Source organism: Sycon ciliatum, chromosome 3, assembly GCF_964019385.1.
Source record: "Sycon ciliatum chromosome 3, ocSycCili1.1, whole genome shotgun sequence".
NCBI classification, from domain to species: Eukaryota; Metazoa; Porifera; class Calcarea; order Leucosolenida; family Sycettidae; genus Sycon; species Sycon ciliatum.
The window spans coordinates 9,184,608-9,210,725 of record NC_088645.1 but is presented as its reverse complement, the minus strand read 5'-3'; the positions used below and the strand labels follow the sequence as shown (position 1 = coordinate 9,210,725).

The window sequence follows — 26,118 nt, the reverse complement described above, 5'->3', positions numbered from 1 at the left end:
CGAGTACACTATCCTGTGCCGGGGTAGTGTATTTCGCTGGTGGTATGTTCTGCAGATATCTGGTCAGGGAGTAGTACAATAAACATGTTTTTCGATTTGGTTTGGCTACGCTTGTGTAGAATCAAGCGCGAGATCACGATCACAGCGCGCAAAATAATGAGTTCAAACTTGACCCCATGCCGTACCCATTTCGCGCGACTGTCGCGTACGCACGTGTGAAGACTATCTTGGGGAGCGTTTCATCAAGCTGCTTCATTATTATATTGGGGCTATAAGCTTTCAGGTTTTTTCCCCAGTGGTAGCACCTTTCTAGGACGGCTTGGTCTTTCTCGTTGGATGACTCTTTCGCTCAGCGGAGAGCGTCTGTGATTTTCCGGTCTGCTTTCAAGTGCAGTCTTAATTATCTTGGTAAGTCCTTCTTTGTTTACTGTGTGTGGTATGTGATTGTCTTAGAGCGCTTTCCCCTGTACTCAGGGTGCCGGATTCAGTTTTTGAAAAAGAATATTCTATGAATATAGACCTAGAGCGAGTAGAGGGAAATGATGAAGGCCCGTGTACGTGTGGGCATGGGACTGTGAAGGTCAGATATTCGGCCAGGTTTTAGCCATTTCCCTATGAAATCAGTGAGTACAGGTCGTCCCCCGTTAATACGAGTCCGGTTAGTACATAAACCCCGTTAGTACATAAGAAATCTCAAGTCCCGGACGAAACGTGGTCACTTCCATGCAAATTTTGTTGGTTAGTACATAATTCGTTAGTACATAAACCCCGTTAGTACATAACATTTCTCCGTACCCGCATGCCACCTACCTCAATAGTACATCATTTGTTGGTCTTTTGGCCTTCCAGTGGAGGCACATCGTGTTCTAGTTTCTACTTGTGGACGCAATTAGCTCAGAAATCAGAGCGCACATCACAAACCGACAAAGCTCTTTTTTCCGAGTGACTGTACAGGCGCGGCTGGGCATGTATCATGTCACTAAACTGTAGAATCTTCGCTGACTGTGTCCGTTATAACATAATTTTTATGTTATATTGAGGGAATCAAGAATATCTTGCTCCCTACAGTCCATTCAGAAAAAAATGAACTTCTAGCTTTTGGCCATAAATGGGTCAAACGTTGAGTTTTTTTAGAATTTTTTTCTGCAATCCCATATGGAATCCTCTTCCAATTATGTTTCTGAAGTTTTTTTGTCCAAAAAGCAAGCCATAGCAAGAATAGGATTTCGGCCAGGTTTTGCCCCAAAAGCACTGAATTGGGAAAAACCATCAAAATCCAGGCCGTTTGACCCCGCCTGCAACAGTGCATTCTGTGGTTCGAACCCCAGTTCAGGCACCCTTTTTGGACCCTTTTCAAATTTCAAAGTTCGCAGCACTGCACTGTGTACGATGAAATCACGAAAAATCGCCAAATACGGGAGCTCGCCAGAGCCAGGACCCATTTTTTTATGAATGGACTGTAGTCATGGCAGCAAGAAACACTCAGAAAAGTTGAAAAAAGTGAAAAATTCTGGTACACAAGCAAGTTATGTACACTTTCGTTTTGTACATAAACCCCGTTAATACATAACATTTGTCAAGTCCCAGAGATTATGTATTAACGAGGGACGACCTGTACCAGTTTTTTCTTGAACTGGCACCGGAGCCGGAGCTCGGAACTACAGTTGTGGCAAGTGAAATCTGACACTTGCCATTGGGGACAGCTGCAGCGCCACAAATGGACATCAGTGATGTAATGTACTGCACCTAATTTGTACTATAGAGCCGTATGCATCCCAAACAGGTCGAAAGGTCACAGCATAGATACACACAGTTCACAAAACATGGTACACATAAGGAGTATTGGTATCCACTCCCATTTTTGCCAGCACCTTTTGGACCTCGACTGTGAACCTTGTGGCAAGTGAAATCCGACACTTGGCATAAGGGACTGCACCAGGGAGTTGTCAAAATACTATTTGACCACTCCCTGGACTGCACCATGCAGTCGAGTCAGCAGTAGTGTCAGCCCAAATTTGCTCGAGACTTTTCGATATTATGCCGCATAATTTTGCTGCTCTTCTTTCGATATTAGGGAGGTTTAGTCCCACGTAATCCGTGGGTACTTTACGTGTGTGTACCACGTGATACTCAGTGACCCACGTACAGACGTTTTCTGATTCACGACATACCGTGTATGGAGGCTCACCCACGTTCCGCCAGAACGTGGGTGAAAATCAGAATGGAGCGCATTGTGCGAGCTGTGAGGGTGCTCAGCTGAAGAAGTTTCCGAAGCACGAAATCAAAATATTAGATGAGCTTCTAAGGCCGGGATAGCTTAGTCTTTGACCAGGTTTTGGCCTTTAGCTTTATGCTTTTGTTTGTTCCGTGTGACTAAACACAACATTGCAACGTGGGTGCCCTTCATCCACTTTACGTGGATCACCCACGTACGCGTTTCCGTTACGTGGGAACTAAACCTCCCTCGTATGCTTGGTATGGCAGTGCCGGGCGCAGACGATATTTTGCTCTGATTATGCTCAATGACATCTTCAAAAACGCCAGATTTTGACCAAATTTGGGAGAAAAACATCGTTATTTTGCTCGGTTTTGCTGGGTTCACATTTCAAAGTAAAAGATTGACCTCACAATGCTCATCACCAAGTTGCGGCGTAAATATATTTAGTTGTGACCATGGACATACGGTAGTAATACCGTAAAATCCCGCCAGAGCGCCCCGTCTCTGCTATCCGCCCCTCCCTGACTTCTTGTCAGGGATGTATCCTCGTATGACTCTGTCGCAGTCTGTGATGCTGTACTGTACTGCAGACGCGTGCTCGACCCCGTTGGAAATGTACGCAACAGTGTCCACCCTAGGTACCCTCTTGACGAGGGATCTAGGGATCGCACAAACCCTGAGTTTTGACGGGTCTGCACGACTCCTTGCTCTTGACCTTTGGTCGGTGTACGAGATGCACGGACAGTTTTCGTAGGGTGAGTACTTTTTCATGTTGCACTGAATGTGGCAAGTAGGACTCGCCCATCCGCCCCTCCCCACCTGAAGCGACGAGGAGGTAGGGGCGCTCTGGCGGGATTTTACGGTACATGCATGTACCTCTGGCGCTGGACATGAAACTTCGAGTATCGACAAAATCACGGTGAAAATCTCCAAAAAATTCGAAATTATGCTCCAATATGCCGGGCAATTCTTTTTCTAAAATTTTTCGATATTATGCCAAAAGAATGGACCACTTGCCATTAGTACAGATCCACGAAATCCCGTAGAATCCTGTAGACCCGAAATGGTGTTGAATATGCAGGACCCTATTGTGTTTTCTGCTATTTCCAATAAGAAATGGGGCCTGAAGGCATTTCATACGAAAACCTTTTCTGACAAAGATCTAGCTAGTCATTAGTTCTAACCAAAGTGAAGAAGCTGGAAAAGCGATTGCTGGTCATTGAATTATGACGCGAAAATTCGTCAAATGCGCATGCATAGCACACATTCAACACCCTTCCGGGTCTACGCGATTCTACGGGATTTCGTGGATCTGTACAAATGGCAAGTGGTCTATTGCCGGCAAATTTGGGCTGACACTAGTCTGCAGCCCCTGCAGCCCTGCACACGTAGTATATGTGTTACATACAACTTTATCCGTCTGATGACAAAATTCGTACTCATCACAGTCAAGGTTCACAGTCAAGGTTCAAAAGGTGCTGGCAAAAATGAATGGGGATTGGATACCAATACTCCTTATGTGTACCATGTTTTGTGAACTGGCTTGTACTTGCTGGTACATGGTACGAGTCCTCGTACTGTAGATCTACGAGTTCCATTGTGTAGAGTTCGTGTATGATGTACAAAGCACGTGTTTAGTTGTTGAACCTTGTTTGTCCAAGCCACCATCTAGTAGTAGTACTGTTCTTTCAATCAAATGAACCCCTCGATAGGCACATTGCCTTTGGGTCATTTCATAATAACAAGAGTACATAACCCCCCAGAGTGTGCAACTCCCACATACCCTGCTGTCCCGACAGAATTTCAAGTTGACGTCATTATTTATGACGCAATGCTCCTTGCACCAGTGATTGACAACATGTGTACGGGTGTCAATGCATCACACGTTTTTCTTTGCAATAATTTGGACAGGATCAGATCGGCTTCGGTCAACCACCATGACCACCGGTTCCGGATTCGTCTGATAATCCGTGTACAGTGCGCATTGCATCATCAAAATGACGTCAACTTGAAATTCTGTCGGGACAGCACCCATAGTCGAGTTGCACACTCTTGGGGGGTTATGTACTCTTGATAATAATAATAATAATAATAATCAGTGCTGCACCTTCACTTCTTGTCGAGTTGATAACTACGACTGCACTGTCAACCGGAAGGAAGATAAAGTGGCAGATGCGCTTGTGATTCTACACGTGCAGGACCAGTGATCCATCGTGGCAACGGAGATAAAGTGGAGGAATGAAGAAGACGTCCACAGCAAACTTGTTCGACACCAAAAAAAGATTGTCAGATTTCGCTGCCACTTTCTCCTTCCTTTTTTGGAGCGTTTGTGCTCGCAACGTTCGCTTTCTCCTATATAGGGCAGGGAATAATTACTTTTATTTTCTTGGATAGCAATTTTGTTATTCAAAATCAAACTTGAATAGCAGTTCAAAAATGTTGCGTAGCAATTTTCTTCAACACTTGACAACATTGTCATTCTGCAGAGCTGATCAGAGTGCAAGTTCAGACCACAAATACACTGTAACACCTTAGTTGCAAACCTAGACTGGTGCCAGGATGCATAGCTCAGCACTTTCGAAGTTTTGTGCATCTAATTCATCCCTAAGAGACACACCTGGCATGCACACTTTGCATCATTGGGTACAGGGAAAAGTCAACGGGCATCGCAGTTTTCTGCGACACGTTTCTGAAGTTGCGTCGCACCTCAGAAGAATTGCGCAGCAAACTGCAATGCGATACCGGTTAAACTATTCCCTGTATGGCCTAGTCAAGTTGCAGCCCGCTCGTTAGCTCCTTTTCCGTTTCGTCTGTATGTACATGGTATAATGGTACGTGTACATGTCCTTATGCATGTACGTACACGGTATATATACCACGTGGCTGCAGAAGCAGGTGTTCTTTTAAGGCTGTGTTTACACGAGGCGTTTCAACCCAGGTTGAGTTCGACCCGGGTCAAGTTTCAACCCAGGTCAAGTTTCAAACCGCCATGAACACAGATTGACTGGCGCGTTTACATGACGCATTGCGCTTGACCCGGGTTGAAACTTCGCCCCGGGTTGAAATCAACCCGGGGCGAGAAATCGTACTAATGTACTTCTGTGCGTATCTCGCGCCAAGTTTGAATAGCACTGCACATGCAAATTTCATGCGAAAGTATTCATGTGAACATCCAGGACTCTAGAAGTGGACTTTTGGCGGCATATCAGTATTTAACCTGGGTCAACTGTCTTGTAAATGCTCGCTTGTCTATCGTAGAGACTTTCAACCCGGGCTGAACTCAACCTGAGTTGAAAAACTCTCGTGTAAACGCAGCCTTAGAAGCCCGGCAGGCTCTTCTGAATACAAGCCTGATTTCTCAAGGTGCACTGTCGGCACATAAGCCTGGTTTTAGTGCTGACATACATAGAAATACCTCTCTTGTGTAGAAGCCTGTCTCGTATAGAAGCCTGCAAAATTTCCCCCAAAAAGTCATAATTATTATGCGGTACTGTAGTGTCGCGTATAAAAGCATGACCTGTATAAAAGCATGACCTGTATAAAAGCATGACCTGTATAAAAGCTTGACCTGTATAAAAGCATGACCTGTATAAAAGCATGACCTGTATAAAAGCATGACCTGTATAAAAGCATGACCTGTATAAAAGCATGACCTGTATAAAAGCATGACCTGTATAAAAGCATGACCTGTATAAAAGCATGACCTGTATAAAAGCATGACCTGTATAAAAGCATGACCTGTATAAAAGCATGACCTGTATTATAAGCATGACCTGTATAAAAGCATGACCTGTATAAAAGCATGACCTGTATAAAAGCATGACCTGTATTATAAGCATGACCTGTATAAAAGCATGACCTGTATAAAAGCTTGACCTGTATAAAAACATGACCTGTATAAAAGCATGACCTGTATAGAAGCATGACCGGTATAGAAGCATGACTCGAATAGAAGCCGATTTTCCAAAGCGTGCCGTGACACTACACTACATGTGTGACAATGTACACTGTACAGTGTAGACTGAAGATGTTGACATGTAGAAGCATGTTTTGAATAGAAGCATAACTTGAATGGAAGCATGGTTTGTACCCCGGCTTATACGGCCGTAAGCACCTGCTTTTATACGCGACATTACGGTAAGCCGCGGCTTTTAAACACGACTTTACGGCAATTGTTCACTTGCTTGTTGAATAAGCCTCTTATACGGGCAATCACAGAACATAATATCACTGGCCTGACACAACAACTAAAGAAAAAGCGAAACAAAATTACTATTTTTTTTAAGGAAAAAGAAAATGAAAATTGACAATCTGCACACAATGACAACTGCATTCATGATAGTCTCTGTAGATCAGTATGTAAAGACTCTGTATCCATTGGTCACTTTCTACCGTTTGATTTGTTCCTATCCATTAAAGGCCGATTCACAATACAACTTTCTGCGACGCGATTTGCGACAGTTGCGACAAGAAACTGCCTGTCGCGTAAAGTCGCAAGTTGAAGAAAGTTCAACTTTTGCGGCATGCGACACTTGACATACCGTACACAAATGGAGTACAGTTTCTACCCTGGGTGCACGTGCATAGTGCTACTAGTGCATGAGGATGTCGCAAACATGAAGAAAGATTGTGAACCGTGTGTCGCTGTCGCAGCTCGTCGCAGGTGTCGCAAGTCGCATGTCGCGTTGGAAAAAGTTGTATTGTGAATCGGCCCTAAGACTTGGTCTCAACAGCATTTTAAATTGTTGTTCCCGTGTGTATTCATCTTGTACCGTTGTACCTTCGCAAATTAAAACTGTGAAAGAAAAGATGTACCGTGTACAAGGTGGAAAACTTTGTGAAAAATAGAGATTCACTGTCCAGAAAAAGCCATTCAATCAGCTGTGTGGTGTAGACTAGACTAAAATTAGTGGCGGTCAATTCATCAGCCTTGCAAGCTGTTGAATGGTGTAATCCCAAGAACAAGTTGCTATATCTAACATAACTTGTTGGCTATCATTGCTTCAGCGATGGACAGGTGTAAGATGTAAGGTGCGTGTGTGTGTGTGTCCGTGTGTGTGTGTCCATGCGTGTCCATGTAAGTCCATGTGTGTGTGTCCGTGTGCACAATAGCAAGGGGTTCTCTTGGCATTCAATATTCCTGAGCTTTCCATGCGAAGTTATGAGAGGCTTGCTGGCATTTGGTCAGCTGCAATCTGCTTGTCTGCAACACTGAACAAGTGACAGTGGGAGTGAAGACGGAACAGAAGTCTGTGAAGAGTGTGAAGACCTGCAGCCACGCGATGAGTACACACATTGCTCAAGTAAATTGCTGCTGAGAAGGTTTTAGTGTCTCACGTTCTCCAACTTTGAAGGCAACGCTGTATTTTGTAGTCCTTTACGCATGGCCATGGCTGGGCTCATAAGGCACATGGTTGTTGAAGTCATCTGACCGGCTTTGCCAAGTAATTGACTCGAGACTGAGCCCGTGGCCATGCTATATCATATGCCGGTGAACCCCTGAGTGCATGTTTGCGTGGGCGCACGTGTGTGTGTGTGTGTGTGTGCGTGTGTGTGGGCAGGTGTCTGTATGCGTGTTCATGCGTTCGTGTGTGCGCACGTTGAAATACTTTTTCTCCTCTGCATTTGTCCAAGTCGTTTTCTTCCCTTCTTTTTTCTTGTTCTGCAGACCCTATCCTCAGTATGGCTGGCCAGCTAAGGATTCTTCTAGCGTTCTTGCTCATTGGCGCTGTTTGCGCTGGTACGTATTGAAATAGTGTTTTCACCTCTGTAGCACACTGCACGGCTTGAATCTCTAACGGGGCACAATGTTTAGCCATTTAGCGAGAAATACACTCCGACTCCAGTATTCCCTGGAATGTTGCCTAAAACAATTCCTTCTCTCCTCTGTGCTAGAGCAAAAGAGTTTCAAAAACACTACATGGTTTGCCACTCCAGATGGAGTATATTCACGGCCCGCTTCAGCACAATAAAGTACTTTTAAAATTTCAGATTATTTTAAAAGTGCTCAATATTACCGGGAGGATGCACGGAGCGTGTGGTAGTGCTCAATATTATAGCCTATTATATGTATGAGAGCAAATGACCAGATTCGGGGAACAGAAGTTTGGGTACAGAGAGAAGCGCACCATACTAACTCATGTAGTGGCACTGAGGCAGTTCCTGGCAGTTCCTACCCAGCAAAAGGTGAGGCGCTCACTGCTTTTCACCGGTTGTAACTCGACTTTATTGGACCTAAAGTCGTCACTCAAAAAACCTCACTCGATCACCCGGAATTCATTGCACGAGGGATACGGAAAATTAAGTAGTTCTGCGTGCACAAACACTGTTGACTAACTAAATGGCTGATTTACCTTGGTGTGCCTGTGGTCTTTGACTTTGCTCTGTGCTCAGATTCTACGCAGATCCCAACGCCTTGTGATGCGAACTTTAGTAAGGGCCGTTTTGAAGATGTCTTGTGTGCCAGCTCTCTCTGTCTATCTCTCTATCTACCTATCTACTCAATCTGCGGACAGCATGCAGTTTCGTTCTTTGTGAACTCATCAGCGCAGCACAGAGGAAATGAGGCCGAACCTGATAGCAATGAAAATAAATTTCCAAAGCCAGATTTAAATCAGGCCCGAATGTACCTTGCCAGAGTGTTCAAACTGACAAGTCAGTATCTATCTATCTATCTATCTATCTATCTATCTATCTCTCTCTCTCTCTCTCTCTCTCTCTCTCTCTCTCTCTCTCTCTCTCTCTCTCTCTCTCTCTCTCTCTCTCTCTCTCCTGGTCACTCTCTCTCTCCTGGTTTCTCTCCTGGTCTCTCTCTCTCATCTGCAAGGTGGTGAACCCAGATAGATTTCCGATATAGAATAGCCAACCACCCTCGACAGTGCATGAGAAAATTTTCGTTATTCGCAAGTTGTCAGGCTGCAAGTATGCGGTCAACTGGTCACTAACTACAGTCCATTCAGAAAAGATGATATCCTAGCTTTTGGCCCTAATTTCAAATTTTGAGTTTTGTCACACTTTTTTGGCAACCCTCATGGAATGCTCTTCCAATTATGGTCTTGAAGTCTATTTCTCCAAAGAGCAAGTCATAACAAGAATAGGATTTCGGCCAGGTTTTGCCCCCAAAGCACTGAATTAGGTAAGAACCATGAAAACCCAGGCCATTCACTCCACTTGCATAACAGTACATTTGCAGTTCGAACCCCAGTTGAGGTACCTTTTTGGACCCTTTTTCAAGTAACATAGTTTAAATCTCGTGCTTTGCACAGCGCACCACAAAATCGCCAAATACGGGAGCTCTCCAGAGCCACTGCTCATCTTTTTCAGAATGGGCCGTAAGTCTTTGCGGTTCAAACCCCAGTTGAGGCACCTTTTTGGACCCTTTTTTCAAGTTTAAATCTCGTGCTGTGCACAGCGCACCACAAAATCGCCAAATACGGGAGCTCTCCAGAGCCACCGCTCATCTTTTTCAGAATGTACTGTATGTCTGAAGATTGTGTGATTGTACTCGAGTTGTTGGTTGTACTCGACGTCACTGTCCATGAGATTGACTCTATGTCCGAACATCTTTTTTTCTGACTGCTGTAACATCAAAGCAGACCATAGGAGGACATCGTTGCATGAAGTACCGCTCTGCTATTCTGGTTTCGTTATCGGTAGCTGCTGCCACTTGTGGCCTCTTGGGCAGCCAATTTGCCTCTGCTTTGACTGCCTGACAAAAAAAGAATAAAGGGTCATGATGTGTTAGCTACTGTTCATATGAACAGTGGGCAGATAGTGAAGAGTAATATACTCAGACCTCGCTTAACCGCACACATCCGTTTCCCACAAAAATATCCGGGTAGGCGAGAGAACCGGATAAACAAACACACATACTATATTATATGTGTGCATGGAATATGCTGTAAATTGGTAAGCAGCGATTTTCTTCTAGATGCCGCAGGATCCGGATAAAAGAGGACCGGATAAGCGAGGTCTGACCGTGGTTCAATTGGATTTACCAGTGGCTTCTGTGGTATGGTCTAAACCCGTTTTCTGCGTTCGTTTCGTTTTGTTTCTGCTTATATCGCAGATCCCAGTGGATCATACAGTAAGTAACCTAATTCAGTGTTGTATGCCAACTGTACTCAGTGTTGTGTATGCCAACTGTACTTGTCGCTTGCCAAAGAACGTAGCGCCAAAGAACAAACAGGCTGGGATTTCACCAAGCACAGCATACCAATGTATGCATACTAACTCCACTGTGCATAGATTGTAGACAAGAAAATAAGAATGACCTAGGCTAGGAGGCTGCCCCCCCCCCATAGTTCTTCAGCACCCAGCAGTACTGAGATGTATTGACTTTGAACAAGCAATAATTTGCGACTTTGAACAAGCAATAATTTGCGACTTTGAACAAGCAATAATTTGCGACTTTGAACAAGCAATAATTTGCGACTTTGAACAAGCAATAATTTGTGACTTTGAACAAGCAATAATTTGCGACTTTGAACAAGCAATAATTTGCGACTTTGAACAAGCAATAATTTGCAACTTTGAACAAGCAATAATTTGTGACTTTGAACAAGCAATAATTTGCGACTTTGAACAAGCAATAATTTGCGACTTTGAACAAGCAATAGTTTGCGACTTTGAACAAGCAATAATTTGCGACTTTGAACAAGCAATAATTTGCGACTTTGAACAAGCAATAATTTGTGACTTTGAACAAGCAATAATTTGCGACTTTGAACAAGCAATAATTTGCGACTTTGAACAAGCAATAATTTGCTGTTGGGGCTAGCCCCTGGGCGTTGGTTCATTCACCCTTGAGTCCAAGATATAGACAAGTGAGAGACCCACTAGTTGCAGCTCAAGCACGCCTCGCCTTGCTAAGTTGTAGCTAACAGTTTCATGCCATCTCCCGGCAAACTCAGACTTCAGACAGGTGATGACAGCTGATAACAGTGATGTGCAGCATAGTACGTACTCGGATGGAGAGCCAAGGATTAATTTTTTATTATTATGGGGGGGGGGCTTTATTGGTTTTGTGCCGTCTGGATTATGCAGCATCCCGGGTCACTTAAGACCATGGGGAGTACTGCTGTTGTATGTGAAGAAAATATAATAAGGGAGACTGAGAAAAACAGAAAAAGAAAAAGAGAGAAACACTGTGAATAGCAAATCCACAATGATGTATGTACAATCTATTATACAACTAATCTGCTAGAACGAGACCTAACACAAGCAGGTACAGAAATAGCAAGAGAGCTAAATCAGAAAACAAAATCCGTTGAAAAGTAACCGTCATCAAACCTGAAATCGAGCCCTTCATTATTACATACCTGCCAAGTATCCAGATTTTTTCGGGATTATCCCGCAATTTTGGATGAACTCCCGCGATCCCGAAATTCCTGTCGATTATCCTGAAATTCACTGTACAAGAAACAAGCTTGATATTGTACTTGGAGCACTTCAAATGACTTGTCACAGGCCAGTAGTTGTCCTTATTGATCCCGGACCGCCATAGCCCGCAGTACCAGTGGATCTACTAGTGCTCCTTCCATGAGCCGTCTCTGAAAAACCTCCATTTTTGAGTCTTGAACATGCGTAAGTGTAATCCGATGATCACCATCAATCATCTATTATCGAAATGTTCGTGGTGCCATCAAAAGTTGAAAAAGGGTTTTGGTAAAAAATATGACATGTCCCGAAAAACTAAGGCAAATCCCGGGATTTTGCCATGGCGAACCAGAAAAAGCACTCGCAGTACTTGGCAGGTATGTTATTATTATCTTTATGCTAGGGATGACCCTGGTCCCAGAGGCGGGTAGCCTATCGAGGGGTTCTCCACATGTGCGATATTGAATAGGTAGCATAACAAACAAGAAGATGGCCAAGTTTTTTTTTTTTTATATATTTTTTTAAAGTATAATGTAACTACAAGTTACGCTGTATGTTCGGTAACACCATCGGTTACTTGACAATCAGCTCGTGCGATAATGTTGCACAAACTGACCGATAGTACAGTTCTTCGGTCCTTTTCCTTGCTACAGCTGGTATCAAGAGTCCATAACCCCAAGAGTGTGCAACTCTGTACACGGGGATCCGCGCGGCGGAATTCCAACGTTACGTCAAAAATGACGTACACGTTCGTTGCGCTTGTACTACTCCCTGGTCCCAAGCACCGCGGAATGCGCAGTTTTGTACAGCTGTGCCTCAGCGGCACGACGCAATGTTGGAATTCCGCCGCGCAGTGGGCCTACAGCAGCCAGACGCCAGTTGCACACTCTTGGTGTTATGGACTCTTGATAGTATGGTTTATAATCGAATTCTCTCCTATACCGGTGTAAACATACTGTTTCTACACTGGTTAGAAGGAGGGAAGTATCTCCACACCGGCACACACGGTGTAGGAAGGAGAGAAGTATTTCTACATTGGTGTCGTAGTCCGGCGACCCGGAGTTAGGCCCCGGAGCCGCGGAATCACCATGACTAACCTACGACTATCACATTACAAGGCCGTGCAGTGGTGGCCGTAGCTATAATTACATTACTAGACGTTCCGGCACCACATATACTCGCGATTCAGACATATTTAGGCATGTTCGGGTCACACCACACCTGGTCACACACTCACACGCCATACCCTCACATGTACCGCACACCCACATTCGCACACACACACACACACACACACACACACACACACACAAACACACACAAACACACACACACACACACACAAACACACACACACAAACACACACACACACAAACACACACACACACACACACACACACACGCCTATACTTTCACATCGAGACTCAAATCTTCCAGTCAGACATAATGATCAAACAATAATTACCAAAGAGAAGAATAGAAGTCGTGACTTGTCGTAAAGACGAAAGTTGAGAGAGAGAGAGAGAGAGAGAGAAAAAAGGAAGGTGATAGCAATAATATCTAGTTTCGGCCATGGAAGTCCATGGCCACGGGATTGCTGGTCCCGCATGCAATAGCGTATCAAAACCGTAGTAAATATGTGTACAAACTGTTGCATAAAGAGCGGGAGCCAGCTGGGGGAAATAACATGTAGGGTATACCAAATAAGGAAGGCCCCAGGCCTTGTGTGAAGACGTAAAATAAAGTTTGCGGGAGATAGATAAATAATTAGACACCTATTAAAATAAGGCAGACTTGTCACGTAGAGGCCAAAAAGTCACGTGTATGGATACGACGCATGGTGTAAGAAAGAATCCGTCTGATTCAGGTCTGGTAGACAAGTGAGAGGCCTAGCCGCTGCACATGCCTAGCAGCTGCACATGCCTAGCAGCTGCACATGCCTAGGCGCTGCACACTAGTGCACAGCTTCCGCTCTGGTTTTCATTAGCTCTTGATCCTATGCACATACTGGAACTGTGACCGTATCCCGTATTCGGCAACTACAACCCAATGGGTCGATTGTTATTAGGCACTCTGCCTGTTTTGATCTCCACTATAAATAAAGTATACAACAACAACAACTACAACCCGCTGTAGGTTGTAGGTTGGCCATACCTATGACTGCAGACAGCTTCTAATGCTGACGTCTTGTCTTGAACACTGTCGCCTTTAACCACACTGTTGGCCCTTTTCTTCTTGACTTTCAGGCGCTTGTGCAAGGAGAAACGTCTACAATGGCTATATTCCTAACACAATTGGCCCGAGGAAAGTCGCACCGATTTGCAATGCCGGTTTCTTACCCTATCCTGGCAAAGAAGATACCTGTGCTGGAGATGATTCTTGGAGAACGGCCGGCGAGCCTTACTGTTACCGTAAGTGTAGCCAACGCATTGTGAGGAGTGCCCGTTGAAGATATTTGTGTTGTTGTTGTTGTTGTTGTTGTTGTTGTTGTTGCTGTTGTTGTTGTTGTTGTTGTTGTTGTTGTTGTTGTTGTTGTTGTTGCTGTTGTTGTTGTTGTTGTTGTTGTTGTTGTTGTTGTTGTTGTTGTTGTTGTTTCAAATCTTTATTCTCACGATAGCCAGTGGTCAATAAGAGATAATAGTGTAAGAAAGGAGAAAGAGTGAGGAAGAATTGGGCGGGCAGGGCCTAGGGGTTAATGACTACTTAAGTGTACGCACAGGGGTGGTCGCTACACGAGCATACAGAGTTGTGCAACAGCAGGGATATCTGGGATTTGAAGGGAGTATGAGAAGGGATTTCGCGAAGCTGGGTGTTGTTGTTGTTGTTGTTGTTGTTGTTGTTGTTGTTGTTGTTGTTGTTGTTGTTGTTACTGTATTTTTACTTTTAGTGCATCCATATACCTTATTTTCCCTGAATACAAATCGACCTTTTACGACCTAAAAACGGAACTAAAAAAGGGGTGGTCGACTTACAGTCGGGTTTAACTGGAAATAAACCGGGAACTTGAGGTCCCAAGTGCGGGGCTTAGACTTACAAACGGGAGAATACGGTATGTGGCTTGGGTAGATCTAGAGATCTCTTCAGGGGGTTCCAATTTAGCCAGAACTGAATAGCTGTTCCATGTACATTTGCATGCGTAAAATGCCGACTGATCCATCCATGCATGGACAGCTTTAAAAACATCTTTCCCTCCTTTAGGTCTCTCCTTCAACATTTCCAACCAGAAGTGATGTTACTTGTATTTTCACCCCTGAGATTCCCGCTATGGGCATCTATTCGCCTTTGGAAAAAATCAATCGAATTAAATGAAAACCGTGTCGAATGTGAACACCAGGAAAGGCAATGCAATCTTAGCTCTGGACGCAATGGGAAGTGGCAGAATTGAATCTTCTCAGGGTTTCGCACCGTAAGCGGGATGGCGTGGGGGGGGGGGGGGGCAAGCAGACTGAGTGCTGCATTTCGTGTGTGATCTGGCTACAGTGCCTTGTAAACAAGTCGTGCAATGGCAACCGTTGCAATTTGAGGATTTTCAAAATTTATACTAAACTTCGGGAATCAGTGCTCGCCTGACTGGATTTTCAGCAAGCTAGGATTTCATTCGCTCCACTTACGGATAGTGTACGACTGTGCAGTACACAGTATTCAGGGTCTTGGAGACGGTGCGGAGTTCAGGGGCCTGGAATCTGTACAGTACGCACCCTGGGTCACCGTGACAAAGTGACCGGGTCATTTCCAGTGACCAGTACTACAATGCAGTGACCAACAACTTTTGAGCCTACTTTGTTACTCTTCATGACTAGCGAATACTTCAATAGTGTGAGCATGATTCCGTTTCATTTTAGGAGAAACACTAGAAAAGAAACACTGAAACTTACAAAAATCATTGGCGTGGAATTTTGCCTGCAATGGACCGCTAACTCACGCTGTGTACGATCCTGGTATTGAATTTACTATTAACCCCATGCCGAGAGTAAATCGCTGTTGAAAAGCCGAAATTGTGAAATGCCGAAATTTTGTATATTTATAGTACCCTTTGAAAACCTTTTGAAAAAGGTAGCTAACGCCGAAATACCTTTTGATGAAATTTCACTCATTGACACCTTTTTGAAATATGCTATGACTGAGTATATCTATAATGCTGTTGGCAATGTTGTTATGCTCAGAACCTAAACCAGTCGTTCAGCCCTGCACTACTTTTAGTAAGTTTCATGCTAAAGTCGTGTGCAGTGTCTCTCTCTCTGTCTCTCTCTCTCTCTCTCTCTCTCTCTCTCTCTCTCTCTCTCTCTCTCTCTCTCTCTCTCTCTCTCTCTCTCTCTCTCTCTCTCTCTCTCTCTCTCTCTCTCTCTCTCTGTCTCTCTGTCTCTCTCTCTCTCTCTCTCTCTCTCTCTCTCTCTCTCTCTCTCTCTCTCTCTCTCTCTCTCTCTCTCTCTCTCTCTCTCTCGCATATGAGGCATTACAGCCTAACCAGAACTTACTACAGTCAGACCTCGCTTATCCGGTCCTCGTTTATCCGGATCCCTCGCCATCCGGAAGAAAATCGCTGGTTACCGATGTGCAGCATATGTTATGCATACAACATAACCGGACCTCGCGATCCGCATACCGGTGCATGATTTTGTGTACAAACTGGTTAAAATGTGTACAAAAAGCTTCGTCGTATCCGGTTGCATGTGGCTTGCAGAAGCTAGAATCAGGGAGTTGTACAAGCAAATGAGGTCCTTGACCTGCTGAGTGCATGCGGACAGCACTCAGTTGCATGCACCTGTCATTTTTCTCGCTTGTTTTACATACTGTGCACGCTGGTTGTACTGCATACGACCCGTCTACGGTCTAGTCTACATGTACATGTATGTATGTATGATGTCACTGCTTTTGACATGCATATACAGTATGTGTGTTCAGCTTTCCGGTTCCCTCGCCTATCCGGATATTTTTGTGGAAAACAGATGTGTGCGGTTAAGCGAGGTCTGACTGTATGTTGTTTATGATGAAGAATTAGGGAGGTTCCGGAGTACGACTTTTCGTGCCAAAATCCGTAGAGGCGCTACGGATTTTTTATACGTCGTTTTCGAGCAGTGAAATGTTCCGGAGTACGGAACTTATGTGTTTGCCGTCATTGCCTAGGTTACGATCGCAAACACGTCACATTCCCGCGCTCTGCCTTTTTATTTTGAAAATTTGTACCGAAATCAAAACTTCCCGCGGAAAATCGATGTTTCTCGTACCAAATTTGTACGCGAAAATCTTTCTGCACCCGATGACGCAAAATCTCCATACGAAACATGGTTCGTGTGAAAGCCAGTCCACACGGATTCTCCGTGCCGAAAAATCGTATGGAGCATGCCTGGAAAAAATCCGTAGCGCCCATACGGATTTTGGCACGGAAAATCGTACCCCGGAACCTCTCTAATGTCACAAGTTAAAACTTTAGATTTCTTCCTGGATATATTGGCATGTCTTACAGTAATTGTCAGGTGAAGCCAGCTTTAGTTCAGGAGTTATTATGAGTTTATTCCTGAAGCTTTGGAAAAAAATTACATCAGTATCGTCTAGGGCTAGCGAGGGTCCACAGCGTTTTATTTTGTATCCTTGTATGTATGTGTGTGTGTGTGTGTGTCTGTGCGCGTGTGTGGTAACACCATCCCATGCATCGTCCCGTATTGTACGGTCAAATAGACCAGGTCGCCAGTTTTTCATGCACATATTTAAAATAGGGCTTTCAACGGCACGACATTTAATAGCATGAAACAACTTGATACGGTATGACATACCACACATACATTGCATGTACAGTCTGTATCGGCTATAGCGTACCCTTTTGATTTCCGTGATTTTATCACTATTACCGATGCGATACGATCAATCTTTTTTTGATCAACACATGAAAGGCAAGGAAATACTTCCAGCATGGCGTTTTGACAAAAGAGCATGTTGCATAGTTGACAGTGCCCGCATTTCCATAAAAAATTCTGTTATGTACATGTATGGTTGATAAATATGGTGGTAAAGACACACCTGGCAATATGGCGGTAAACACACGCCTGCCCACACACGCTCTCTAGGCTGCAAAGTTCTGGCACAGAGCTCTCCTTCTCACCACCACCACCTTCAGTTCGCGCCTGGCGCCTGGTCGATGCATGGTTGGCGGTATCCGGCATAGCAGGCTGGTACATCAAGTAGTGCATGGCACATAGCAGATGACACAGCAACGACATAGCTCGATTGCGACGTACGTTTCGTCCCCGCTGGACTCATCAGGCAATCTTCTTCTTGGATGTCTTCACACGGAGCTCGACTCGGGAGAATGAAGTTGAAGACACCACTGCAGCTGTACTTATGGTTGATAAATATGGTTCATGTACATGTATCACTATAAAAATAAGCAACATGAAGAAACGTGAAGAAAGTTAAAAAAATAGGGCCTTTGATATTACTGCTACATGTTTTTTAAAGGTATCACTATAGCCGATAATAATATAGTGTGTTATGCATGTTTTGATTCTTTGTTCCCATCATAATATCCGATATATCACTACATCCGATAATATTGGTTATAGTGATATTTGTACTGGATAAAATACGTTTTGCTTTTGATATTTCGTACCAATATCACTGTAGCCGATATATTCTTATATCCGGTCACTCTATAGCCGATACAGACTGTATGTATGCAATGTGTATCGAGGGAATGCATGCAGGGTGATAGCGCGGGATCGAATTCCATGTTATGTGTGGAAAAAGAATAGAAAAAGGGAAACAAAGCTACAAGTACCATAGAGTGAAATAACAACTTGGTAGAATTTGCATGTCTAGGCCTGTCTGGCTTTTAGAGTTTTTTTCTTTCTTCTTGCAAGTGCTCGTATGGCCACGGGCTGCAGTTTGCTCCAAGCTGGGACCATAGCGTGAAAAAAGAGAGTTTGAAAGCTCAATACCCTCATTCCGTATCAGCGTTAAAATCATAGTGGCGAGGTCCCTTAGCTCTCAAGCTCTCTCGTTTATGACCATACGCATAACAACTGATAAACATTTTATGCATGGGTGGTGTCACAGTCACTGTTCGCCACACTGTCTAAACGCTCAATACGGCTGATCACACAGCATGGGGCTGTGTTCCCAACGCTCAATACGGCTGATCACACATCATGGGGCTGTGTTCCCAAAAACATAAGCAAAACAAAACGGACAAAAAATTGAATACAAACAAGAACACGATAAGCAACAAACGCACAGAAGGGAAGCGAGAAATGGCAACTAGTCTTGCGAGATGTGGGCTTCCGGCACTGCCGGAGTGTGGCATACCTAATTAGCAGCAGCATGATGCTTTTTAAACACGAGAGCCATGCAAACCAGCAATGCAAGAACACTGCAGAGCAAACGAAATCCTGCACCGAATAAAAGCCATGGCATGGCTGTAAGACTCAGACTGTTTTACTGAGCGCAGGCTAGCTATACGCTTGTAGAAGGCCGCTGTCGCACGACCGAAGCTTCCGGTTGCGGACATCACTGCCGGAACAAAGAATGCCTGCTTGACGTCCCTCGCGCACTCACCACAATGCCTTTTCTTTTCACTCTCATGATTTCGGTCGGCAGTCAAAAGAGGAACAACACGGTTTGACAATGAATGTGGGTTAAATACCTGTACATCATTTAAGGTGCGCTCCAAACGGCTGCCCCACAATCCACTGGCACCGACATCTAGGCGAGCATGGCCGTCAGTTGTTGCCGAGCGATGCTGAAACCGCTCCCCAGACAGTGAGCGGAGCAACGGCTCAACGGACACATTATGTGCAGCTTGCCTCAACATCACTGCGGTGAGATCTCGGATTTCATTATGTCAGATGGAGGGGAAGGCTCCACATGGGCAGGATAACGCATGGCAAATTGCAAACTCTGTACCACACACACACGCGAGGCTGGAAGTCTTGGTGGTACCCACCCGTAGCGAAGGCATAGGCCATCCCAACACTCTGCCTTTGTTAGGTTGAAACTGCAGCGCTTTAACGGTCTGCACGTCAACCCGATAGAGTGCTCCCTTCTCCCGAGGCAACCCGATAGAGTGCTCCCTTCTCCTGAAGCAACCCGATAGAGTGCTCCCTTCTCCCGGGGCAACTCGATAGATTGTTTAAAAAAATCGAGTGACATTGTCTGCCCTCTCTCCTATCTTGCAGGTATTTGCGCTAAACGTGTTGTCTGGGACGGCTATTTTCCGCGAACAATTGGTCCAGCTTCCGCCACCGTAAGGTGCAACCACGGCTTCCAAGCTGATCCGAACTACGTAGCTCGCTGTCGCCTAGATAATTCCTGGGGTATTCCATCAGGAAGGCATTGCCATCGTGAGTATAACCGACACATTGTGTGTGTATTACAGAGAAACCCGGCGAGGAAACTACCATGCCAAGGCAGTTCATCAGCTAATCAACCCGTCCAATTGTGTTACTGAAATAAGCACAGTTATGACTAACAGAGCGTGTTGTGTTACTGAAATAAGCCCAGTTATGACTAACAGAGCGTGAAACTGAGAGTAGCTACTGACCAATTCCTACATTACGCCTTTTTCCACTTGAAGAGCTTGGAAGCATCCTCAAAATTCATGGACATGTAGTTGCGTTATGTGGGTCCACAATGTGTATGTTCATCAGTACAATTGTTCAGAATGACACGCCAAAGGCCGGCACAGATATACAGAAGAGCGTAGGTTCACACGCACACGTGTCAGTTTTGAACGCAGCATTGCTCTATGTTATTCATTTCTTCGATGAAAGCGAGTCCTTGTTCATAGTGATTCTTGAAATGCAGGTGTGCTCGATGAAATCTGACCCGAAGTGCGTAACTGGTGCCCTGAACTCGCACAGACCTTGATGCCCTGGAAGTGGCACAAATGTGCCTGTACATGTACAAGGAACAGTGATGTAATCGCAACTGGTCCAGGGCGCCAGTTTTTCAGGGAGCGCAACTGTACAATCTAGAACAGAAGGACTGAAATCCTTTTTAAAGGTAGCTCAAGCCACTTTGGACGTGAACAATCTTTTACAGAAGAAGTGCTGTTTTCTCTGTTCTAAGTCGTTCTCTGGCATGTATAGACTGCGGAAATGATATTCCTATGGGGATACTTATGCATTTTGTTGTGTTTGGGGCCCCAAAGTTACGAAAGCTACGTTTTTCGTACCTTCAAGCATAAGTACAACAAAATGCATAAGTATACCCATAGGAATATCATTTCCGTAGTTTATGCAGGCTGGAGAACAACTTGGAACAGAGAAAACAGCACTTCTTCTGTAAAAAAATTCACGTCCTAAGTGGTTTGAACTGCCTTTTAAAACCGTCAAAAGAAAGCAATCCTGCTGCTCGCCGCAGCTGGCAGAAAACAAGTTTCACGCCTACGTAAATGCGGTCTTTCTCCCAGTGGAGCCAGTGCTTTTCGCCATATATTCTGAAACTGCTCTGCTCTGCTTCCTGCAGCTTCATCTCTGACATGAGGAATTCGGGTGGACATGCCAATTCCCATAGCGCTGCACACTCGAACCAGTACATGTATTTCACAACTCTGAAAATGCTCAAGAAGACAGGAATATGAAAACCAGAATCAGGCAGATTGAAATGAACTGCAACTCGAACTACTATCAAAGATAGGAACAAGTGTGGCTCACACCTTTAGCATGAAGATATTGTCTCGGTCGCTTTTTCGTCATAATTTTTGATGCTATACTGGATGCTTGTACGAGTAAAATTCAAACCTGTGCCAAATCAGAAGATTGTGGAGCTATGCCAACCTCCTGGAACACAATGCCAAGCAGGTGGTTCTAAAGAATAACATCTCGCATCGTCGTGGAAAGTATCAAAACTTCAAAAAAAATTCAAAAAGGAACGTTTGGGACATGTCTTAGGGCATGTTCGATTGGTCGGATCGGAATCCTGATCCACTGGATTCGCACCCTTTCGATTGGTCGAATCCGGATCTGGATCCTTTGAATTTGGATCCGGTCAATCCACCTCGGGGAGCAGGGTTGACCGGATCCAACGGATCCAAATGTGACTTTTGTGCGTATATGGTGGGTAATTGTCATTTTTGTACACATTGTGGTACGCACACACGTGGTTCGAGATGCATCTTGTTGACTTTTCGTACGACGCGCGTGATGAGTACGACTTTCACCCTTCTGGGTGACCAGTGAACGCCAATTTATTACTTCGTCGACATGGCAACAGCCAAGGCCCAAAATAAAATGTTCAGTTGACTCTGGAAGGATCCAACGGATCTGAGATCTGGATCTCGATTCCGATCCTACCAATCGAACATGCCCCCAGTGCTTACCAGCGTTGCTGCTACCCTGTCCCATATTTGGCACTTGTGACCAGCTCTTGCATGCTTATGACTATGAACACGGATAGTGCATGACCTACTGTCGTGGACATGGAAATCCGGTCGCACGTCTAGTGGCCCCAGGGCGCTGGCCATGCAGCCGTGAGTAAGGTAAACACACTCATTTATCCATTGCAGCGCGCTGGTCGCATCGGATCAACATGTGCGCTGCATGCAACGTTCTGTACGCGCTGAGGGCGCTGGCCCCGAGTCATTCGACTGGATTTCCATACCCACGACAGTAGTATGATAGTGCTATCTTTAGTATCACACTGATGACTGGCCATACTGTTGTCCTTTTCACCAACTTGCAGGTATTTGTAACCGAACGTCTGTCACAAATGGCTATTTCCCCAAAACAATTGCTCCAGCCATTGCCAGGGCAGTGTGTCATCCCGGCTTGTTTTCAGATCCAAACCCAAAAGCTATGTGTGCTGAGGACAAGGGCTGGGTAATCCCTCAAGGGCCACATTGCTATTGTGAGTATACTTTTAAAGTTTATAAGATGTTCGTAGAAAATGTGTGTGTGTGTGTGTGTGTGTGTGTGTGTGTGTGTGTGTGTGTGCAAGTGTGTGTGTGTGTGTGTGTGTGTGCAAGTGTGTGTGTGCAAGTGTGTGTGTGTGTGTGTGCAAGTGTGTGTGTGTGTGTGTGCAAGTGTGTGTGTGCGTGCGTGTGTGTGTGTGTGTGTGTGTGTGTGTGTGTGTGTGTGCAAGTGTGTATGTGTGTGTGTGTGTGCAAGTGTGTGCAAGTGTGTGTGTGTGTGTGTGTGTGTGTGTGTGTGTGTGTGTGTGTGTGTGTGTGTGTGTGTGTGTGTGCAAGTGTGTGTGTGTGTGTGTGTGTGTGCAAGTGTGTGTGTGTGTGTGTGTGCATGTGTGTGTGTGTGTGTGTGTGCGTGTGTGTGTGCAAGTGTGTGTGTGTGTGCATGTGTGTGTGTGTGCGTGTGTGTGTGTGTGTGCGTGTGTGTGTGTGCGTGTGTCTGTGTGTGCGTCCCATATGTTGCAGTGGTATGTGCAGCGATTTCCAATCGAGAGGTTGCGGGTTCAATTCCCGACGATTATGGTCACACACGTCTTTCTTCTCTTTCTCAGACTCCTCCTGACTTTTCTTTCATTCTCCTGGGTGGTTACCAACAGCCAGTGCATGCCGGAGTATGTGGTGTGATGTGTGTGCGTGAAAAAAATGAAAAAGACCAAAAAGTAGGGATTCACTGGCCAGAAAAAGCCACTTCATAGCTGTGTGGTGTAGACCAGGCTGAATAGTGGCGGTCAATTCTTCAGCCTTGCAAGCTGTTGAATGGTGCAATCCCAGCACAAGCTGCTACGGCTTCTGCCGTAGCATCACTATCATCGCCTCTGGCGATGGGCGTCCAATGGCCCAATGGTGTGTGCGTATGTGTGTGCAAGTGTGTGTGTGTGCGTATGTGTGTGCAAGTGTGTGTGTGTGTGTGTGTGTGTGTGTGTGCGTATGTGTGTGCAAGTGTGTGTATGTGTGTGTGTGTATGTGTGTGTGCAAGTGTACAAACTGTGTTGTAGGTTGTGGAAGTACATCAATATCATGTGGGGTATTTAAACACAGGCGGAATCATGATCAATAGGATTAGCCCAGGGATCTTCTCTGTAGTTATTCCACGTTAGGATGAAATAAAAGTGAAAGGAATGCCAAAACGAAGAATGCAACTGCAGCTTGTCTTTGACTTCATCCAAGTTTCACTGCCGGATGTTTGAATATCAACTGATGGTAAAAGCTGATGTTACGGTCTGTATTTGTTAGGTATTGATCATATTGAGGCATGGCAGCATTGGAAATGCCGACCCTGGATTCCAAGACCCCTGCAACACAATGCGGACGTTGGCCAGAAACTGTGTGTAACATTTGCCACTTTGGTTGATGAACTTGCAAGGTGCACCTGTTGATCTTCAAGGCAGTATTTCATTGTGTTGTACTGATCTCAGTGTGTGTGTGTGTGTGTGTGTGTGTGTGTGTGTGTGTGTGTGTGTGTGTGTGTGTGTGCGCGTGCGTGTGCGTGCGTGTGTGTGTGTATGTGTGTGTATGAGTGTGTGTGTGTGTTCATGTGTGTCTGTCCACATGTGTGTGTGTGTGTGTGTGTGTGTGTGTGTGTGTGTGTGTGTGCGTGCGCGCTATGTCCACACGAACATCTGTGTACACATGTTTGTTTGCTGCGATCTTCTTGTTCCTGTGATACAGTTCAAGGCGGTGAGTTTGCACTGTATTGCATTAAAATGCTAGTTGATAGGTTTTGACCAACACACCTCACACAGCCACATAAACATACACGGACGCACGCACGCACTGGTGAATAGCTTTTTTGGCATCATTTGAAGCTTTGTAGTCCTGCTGAGGTATGGGCTGATGATACTGCTGATAAGAAAGCTTCTCCTTTCAAGCTGTGGGGAACACATCGTTGTCAATGTTATCATTTAATGTCTATTCCATTTCTTGAGAGCGAAAGTGTGTTGGTAACCATTTTTAGTTAATTATCCGTTTTTTGGGAGAAAACCACAAGATTTTGATGCGGTATGCCAAAACCAAGCGGGATAAAATAATAACCAAAATTCAATAAAAGAACCGATATGAATTGTACCATGCCAATCGGCTATTATTAAAGTCACTTGGCAACCCGCCAAAAGATGCAGGCTATTATAAGCTAGTAAGCATTTTTAGTACCCTCTTGCTCTTAGCACTCATTGCTCATACTGGAATCAGTTTTGTTTCTCCACACTTCATGCTGGGTATTTATGTTGTGCTTCTTTACGACTTACTGGACTCGGATGGAATTCCAAAAAGATAAATACCGTAGTGTCTTGTATTAAAGCCTATCTCGAATAGACGCCTGTTTTGAATAGAAGCCTATTTTGAATGGAAGCCTGTTTTGAATAGAAGCCTGATTTTCAAGATGCGCTGTCGGCACATGGGCCTGGTTTTAGTGTTAATACACATAGAAATACCTGGTTTTAGTGTTAATACACATAGAAATACCTGGTTTTAGTGTTAATACACATAGAAATACCTGGTTTTAGTGTTAATACACATAGAAATACCTGGTTTTAGTGTTAATACACATAGAAATACCTGGTTTGAATAGAAGCCTAGCCCCTACATCGGCTTCAACAGGAATTAGCCCGGCTTTAATACGCGGCTTTACGGCATTTAAAGGAAAACCAGGCTAGCAGGTTTACGTGTTATCTGCTTCTTGTTGTGACTGAGCACCATCAGCTGTTTACACTCCTCTCATGACATTGCAGCGACAACGTTTTATGATCAATAATCCATGGCCCAGGGGCGTGAGATCAATGCAGCACTTGCATCTTTTTGGGTTTAGGGGCCGTCCGTAAAGATCGATGTTTTTTTCAAGACGATATTTGTTCATTTCTCCCCTCCCCCCTCAAAACGACCATACACATGTTTATGCAAGGGATCGATATTTTTTAATGAAGTTCAATTTCCTCATGAAACGTGACCAGCTGCCACTCTAATGTCACCATACACCTAGGTTTACGTTGCCACGGTCGCACAACCTTGCCATGGCTATGCTCACGAGGTTGACTTTCACTTTGTGTAGGTCATCAACTACATGTTCGAACAGCGCCCGTCCATAGATAGAGTCCGATATTTTTTCCTGCAAAGACGAGATGAACAGGGCCCAAACCCCCTCCCCCCCCCAAACGAACGAATAACTTCTCTAAAAAAACATCGATATTTGTGGACGACCCCTTACTTGAATCAGATTGAGAGGTTCTGAGCTGGCCTCTATTCTTGTTCGTGTTCTGTTTACTATAGATGTATGTCAGGCGGCTGACCACGAGGGTGCACATTACGCAGCTGTAGGCGATGGCCGAACCACCTCGGGAACGTGCAATCCTGGCTACTTTCCCATCGTGAACATCCAAGATTACCTCAAAATTGCAAGGTGTACAAAACCCACCGGATGGTCCTTCTCCGGAGTACCAATTTGCAGAAGTAAGTTTTGTCGAGTTGTAAGTATAACATATACATGTACCGCACAGTACAACAGTGGCTGAAGCCTAGTTAGTTTGCCACCAGCGGTCTTTATCGACAAATTAAACTGAATAAAGCCCTGTGAGTTGCGGTCACTTTTGTGTGTGTGGGTCTTTGTCACACATCTTCTCAGTTTACGCCTGA

At 44.8% G+C, this 26,118-nt stretch overlaps 1 protein-coding gene across 1 annotated transcript; it reads left to right on the top strand.

Annotated features, from left to right (window-relative positions):
- The first annotated feature begins 279 nt into the window (after window positions 1–279).
- Window positions 280–26,118, top strand: LOC135812823 (uncharacterized). Its single transcript, XM_065326040.1, has 11 exons — window positions 280–408; window positions 7,887–7,958; window positions 8,612–8,650; window positions 10,287–10,304; window positions 13,844–14,008; window positions 15,761–15,796; window positions 19,766–19,930; window positions 22,272–22,436; window positions 24,163–24,171; window positions 25,756–25,935; window positions 26,108–26,118. Exons 2-11 carry the CDS (start codon window positions 7,901–7,903, stop codon window positions 26,116–26,118), a joined length of 846 nt encoding a protein of 281 aa, XP_065182112.1. The 5' UTR covers window positions 280–408; window positions 7,887–7,900.